Here is a 5557-nt window from a genome sequence, read left to right on the forward strand (position 1 = left end):
GTATATATTAAAAATACTGTAATATAAAGAAGACATGAAAGCAAAGTAATGTTATAAACTAAATGCATTCTGGAATAAGACTACATTAGAGCCACAATGAATTACCAGATGTTTGCACCTGAATTGTTTATTCTGCAACAGCTGTTGGTGTAGTCTGACCAGCGGTCTTAAATCAATGACTCGGATACAGATAACACTAGCAGCATTGCCACTAGAGATAGGATTTTTGTGCAATGGTAAACAAGTCTTGGAAAGCCTAGAACAAAACAAATGATTAATATAGTCTTCTGTCAGTTTATTTAGTAAATACCTTTGTGTTTCTGGAAAATCCATTCAAAAACTAGTTTATTTCTCTATAAAATGGAGTTAGGGAGGTTCAGATATTACATACAGGTTTTAGATGCAGGGTTTTCACCCACATAAAGATCTGGAGCAACATTTGAAAGTCATGCGAGAAACATCAAAGGTCTTCATTGCACAGGATATTGGGCTTCTAAGTTCAAGTGTACACCTCCCCCCCACCCCCGCCTTACTGTGACAACAAACCCCTCCTGCAGAAATGCATTGTGAGCCAGAGGGGCCAGCTCCACTCTCATTGACAATTACTGGCTGGGAGGAGCAAAGGGGAGATAGGAGAGAAGAAATGAACTTCTCTCAGCTCACGATGGACAGAGGGACCTGCAGTACCACGAGGACAGTCCCACTATTTTGTCCCTTTACCATCAGCCTTAGAGTCAACAAATTTTTTAAATATTTAGAAATCTATTTTTTATAGGTTTAATGTTCTCTCTGGGCCCCAGGTAGATTTCTGAAAATGGATTTAACACTTCCTAAAATGTTTATTATCTCACTAAAGTGTTTGCATACTTGTGGACCCAGCAATTTCACCTCGAGAAATGCATCATAAAAAACATGGTAGTAATTTTTTTCCACGTGTGCACCTTTTATTGACTTGTTCATGTACGTTACAGAGATCTTATATTGCCCAACCATGTCTGAGAATTGAAAGAAAGAAATGGTACAATGGACAGCCTATCCACCCATTACATATCATACTCTATAAGTTCCACATACCCACCTCAGTTCATTCCTCAAAACCATACCAAAATTTTGCTGGAAAAAATGCATGATTTTCAGGGAAAATATGTGGCTCAAGGTACAAGAGATTTGTTAAGATTTTTGGATTCCAAATGAAGTCTTCAGTTTAACCAACAATCCCTTGTTTCTCGCTTAATCATCCAGTGTCTCTTTGGCTTCTGCAGCAACGCACCCAAACACATCAAAAGGCAGGCATCTTGCCTGCCACCTCAACTAACACCAACATTATTGCTCAGGAAAAGTTGGCTTGCAGCCTCCAGCGTGCTTGGGTCTGGGGTGGTCCTATGCATTCCTACGGTACTTGCGAGAACAATTTGAGGCCTTGGCCTGCTGCATCCGGAGCACGGTAATAGAAGTTGCAGACAGTCCCTTATTCCCTTCCAGGTCTTGGTGTGCTGGGCACTGTGGATCTACACTGTCCCATGGTAACCACTTGCCACATACGGTTAAACTTAAGTCAAACTTTAAATTCGGTTTTTATTCACAGCTGTGAAGTCTGCCTCATTTCCTGCCAGCCCCCAGGCCTTGTGAGAGGCTCACTGGGTCTTTCTCTCTGGGGACTTGGAGGAGCACCCTTCCATGGCCTCTCTGCTCAGATGCCCAGCTGTGCGGGCGAGGCTCCTGACTTCAAACTGCTGGGAGGTCTGTCCTTCCTCCATCTCTTCCTGGGGTCTTGACTCTGACATCACCTGAGGCAGTGCCTCCTCCCGGGGCTCCAGGTGGGTGATAGACTTCTTTTCAGAGCTGGGCTCAGCGGACTGCAAGGGCTTGGTGCCCTGGAGGCTCGCCCGCTCCTTGCTGACAGTTGCGGGGGACAGTGTAGCCCGGGGCTTGGGCTGCATCCAGCAGTGGCTGAGGATCTCATCAATGTGCAGCCGTAGGGTGACATCTGGTTGCAAGATGCGGTAGATGAGGTCCTTGCACTCTTTTGTCAGGTGTTTTGAGCGAGGAAAGTTGACCCGGTGCTCCTTCTGGATGCGCAGCATCTTCTTGATGTTGGAGTCGTCATAGGGCATGGAGCCACAGACCATGATGTAGAGGATCACGCCCAGGCTCCAGATGTCGTAGACCTTGGGCTGGTAGGGGATGCCCTGCAGAACCTCAGGAGCTGCGTACGCCGCCGACCCGCAGAAGGTCTTGCTCAGGGTCAGTCGGCCGCTGTCATCCCGCAGACAGCGTTTAGAGAAGCCAAAGTCGGACAGCTTGATGTTGAAGTCCTTGTCGAGGAGGAGGTTCTCGCACTTGAGGTCTCGGTGGACAATGTCCAGGTCGTGGCAGTACTTGATGGCGGAGGACAGTTGGTGAAACTTCTTGCGAGCATCGTCTTCATGCAGGGCTCCCTGGTTTTTGATGAAGTCAAGGAGATCTCCCTGGACCCCGAGCTCCATGATAATATAGACCTTGCCCTCTGATGTCTCAAAGATCTCGTAGGTCTTGACAATGGAGCGGTGATTTAACATGATCAAGATCTCAATTTCCCGGGGAAGGAATTTCTCTAAGAAATCTGCGGGGGCTTTCTTTCGGTCAATGATCTTAACTGCCACATTGAACTTCAGACGCTCAGAGTACGCAGATTTGACTTTTGCAAAAGAACCCTCTCCCAAATTTATCCCGACAATGTAGCCTCGTCGCTTGAGGACAGTAGCATCATCCATGGTGCTAAGAACATCCAGAACCTCTAAGGCTGTCCTCTACACACCTGTTAGACATGGGCCAGTGGTGTCCTCATTGACATAGGATGGAGAGTCCTTTTGGCTGGCTGGGCCTGATGTTCTTGCCTCCTGAAGGCCCACGCTCTGGGGTGGAATGTTCAGTATTGTCTCCCAGGTGACCAGTGGGTGAAGTCATAAAGGAGGGGTGTCCTGCCCTAGCCGGTTTGGCTCAGTGGATAGAGCATTGGCCTGCAGACTGAAGGGTCCTGGGTTCAATTCTGGTCAAGGGAATATGCCAGGGTTGTGGGCTTGATCCCCAGTAGAGAGCATACAGGAGGCAGCCGATCAGTGATTCTCTCTCATCATTGATGTTTCTATCTCGCCCTTTCCCTTCCTCTCTGAAATCAATAAAAATATATTAAAAAATAAAATACAAAATAAAGGAAGGGTACCCTGGGGAACAGGCTCTAGGTTGAGCCACTGGGACTCAGAATTCCAGAAGGCTGGCCAGTGGACTGGAGCTTACTGAAGGCCTGCAGAGAGTAGCCTCGCACTTGGCTGGACCTGGGGTCTGTGGGGGGGGGGGCAGGGGGGCTATGGGGACACATTGGTCTGGCCATACCTCTAATCCTGGAGCCAGGACTTCTTGTTGAGTAGTGGGGCTGGTTATTGCACTGGGAAGTCCAGGGTGTTTGTAATAGTCCGGGTCCCAGCAGGAAACAAGAACACTCCGGTTGGGGCAGTCTGAGGGTCTCATAAGGGCATAAGTTACAAAGGTGGGAGCAGAGTGTATAAACCTCAATGGTAGTCATACTCCTGGAAGAGAGAGGGATGATCCCTGGCATCTGGGAAGAATAGTATAGAGAGGGCGACCTTGAGAGAGGCAGGACTGTAGGTGGAGGCCACAGTGACTCCCACAGGCAAGGAGCTGGGGAGAAATGTCCCTGATCTTTTCTCCCTTCTTCAGTCCCGGAATCCTTCCCTGTGTCCACACAAGTGGCCTGTGGGCCCTGCAGCAGATGGAGCCGGGTGGAAGTGGGTCAGGAGGGGCAGAGCCTCCAAGCCTGGGGTCACTGCCTTTAGGAAGCCAGGGCTCTGCCCTGTCCTGGCTGGTTTGGCTGGATTCTTCACCTCCCATACTTCTCTGACAGTGACCCCACTTGGGGGACAGCTGGCAGGAACTTCTGCTCTTGCTGTGTGTTCCCTTCTGGGGGTCTGAACACCCCGCAGCCTTGGCAGGGCTCCTGGAATATCTGGGGCTAGGGCAGAGCTGGACCTGGATCCCACATTGAGTACCAGCAGCTCCTGGAATGCTCTGAGGATGTGCCAGTGGAGGAGTCAGTATTGGACAGGGACCAGTTTCTGCCAGCAGGAGGGCCCTCCACTGTGACAGTCCCTTTGTCTAGGCAGCTCTGGCCTAGCCCCTTGGTTTCACCTTGATCATATCTGCCCAGAGGGAGTTGGTGCCTCTCAGATGGCCTAGCTCGGCCAATGGTCTGTGCGCACCAGATAGCGCAGGTACTGCCCTCCTCGGTGCTCACTGGGATGCAGGGTGTTGCACTCGAGGTCCAAGGCAGACAGCAGTGCCTTCCTGCTCAAATTCCCTGTCCAGGCAAACCCAACAGGACATTGGCAGGTTGGGAGTGGACGGACACCAGGCCTCCAGCCCATTAGATGGGGAGAGAGGCATGGAATCTAGAGGCGGGAGGGAATGCCCTGTGTCCTCGCCTTAGTATAAGGGCTGTTGGGTGCAGTCTGGTGTGTGCAGGATGGAAAGAGTGGTTAGTATGGTCCTGGAAGGGTCTCACTATACCTTCTTCCTTCCATGGGGACTCAGATCTCTTCTGTCTGAGTGGAGTCAGGGTGGGAGCCCAGGTGCACTAGTAGTTTGTTATTGCCACTCTGGCCACTGGCACCTATAGCAGCCTCTGGCCATATGCATACTGATTTTCACAACAGTTTAAAGAAAAAGAAATGGTTGGCAGGTCTGTCAGGAGATCCTGTAACCCACCAGGAGTCTGATTCCTGCGTTAACACTTATCAAGACTCAACTTCCATAGACATATGCTCCCATATCAGTATAGTTTTACTCACCCACTTGCTTCACTCTTGCCCGTAGTAAGTCTGCAACGCCCGCCATTAGGCAAAGGGATTTATTACAGAGAAACCCAGACTCTGCAGCAAGTAGTCACACACGACTTTGACATATTTCTATTGAACCAAAGATACAAAACTAGGAAATTGCCAGACTATCTCATTAGATGGACAGAAACTTTTCAGTAATCCTGGGTATATTCCTGAAGTTACAGGATTTAAAAATGACCGGATAGTTTAAGCTGTAAATATCAAAAACAGAAGTGCTACATCACCTGTCGTTCACCCCTAACTTTATTTTATTTTTTTTCCAATTTTTTTATTAAGGTATTATATGTGTACATATCTTACCATTGCCCCCCCCACCCCACTCCCATATATGCCCTCACCCCCCAGAGTTTTGCATCCATTGGTTATGCTTATATGCATGCATACAAGTCCTTTGATTGATCTCTTATCTCCCCCACCTCTCCCTAACCTTCCCCCTGTAATTAGACAGTCTGTTTGATGCTTTACTGTCTCTGTATCTCTCTTTTTGTTCAAGTTTATAATGTTCTTTATTATCCATAAATGAGTGAGATCATGTGGTATTTTTCTTTCATTGACTGGCTTATTTCACTTAACATAATGTTCTCCAATTCCATCCAGGTTGCTGCAAATGATGAGAATTCCTTCTTTTTTATGGCAGCATAGTATTCCATTGTGTAGATGTA

General features: G+C 48.4%; 1 protein-coding gene across 1 annotated transcript; it reads right to left on the minus strand.

Annotated features, from left to right (window-relative positions):
- Positions 1 to 1634: 1634 nt before the first annotated feature.
- On the minus strand, positions 1635 to 2753 carry LOC307096080 (testis-specific serine/threonine-protein kinase 1-like; the record flags this gene model as incomplete). Its single annotated transcript, XM_079765655.1, has 1 exon — positions 1635 to 2753. One exon carries the CDS (start codon positions 2751 to 2753, stop codon positions 1635 to 1637), a length of 1119 nt encoding a protein of 372 aa, XP_079621781.1.
- Between the last annotated feature and the right edge of the window lie 2804 nt (positions 2754 to 5557).

Source organism: Cnephaeus nilssonii (assembly GCF_951640355.1).
Source record: "Cnephaeus nilssonii genome assembly, chromosome: X".
NCBI classification, from domain to species: domain Eukaryota; kingdom Metazoa; phylum Chordata; class Mammalia; order Chiroptera; family Vespertilionidae; genus Cnephaeus; species Cnephaeus nilssonii.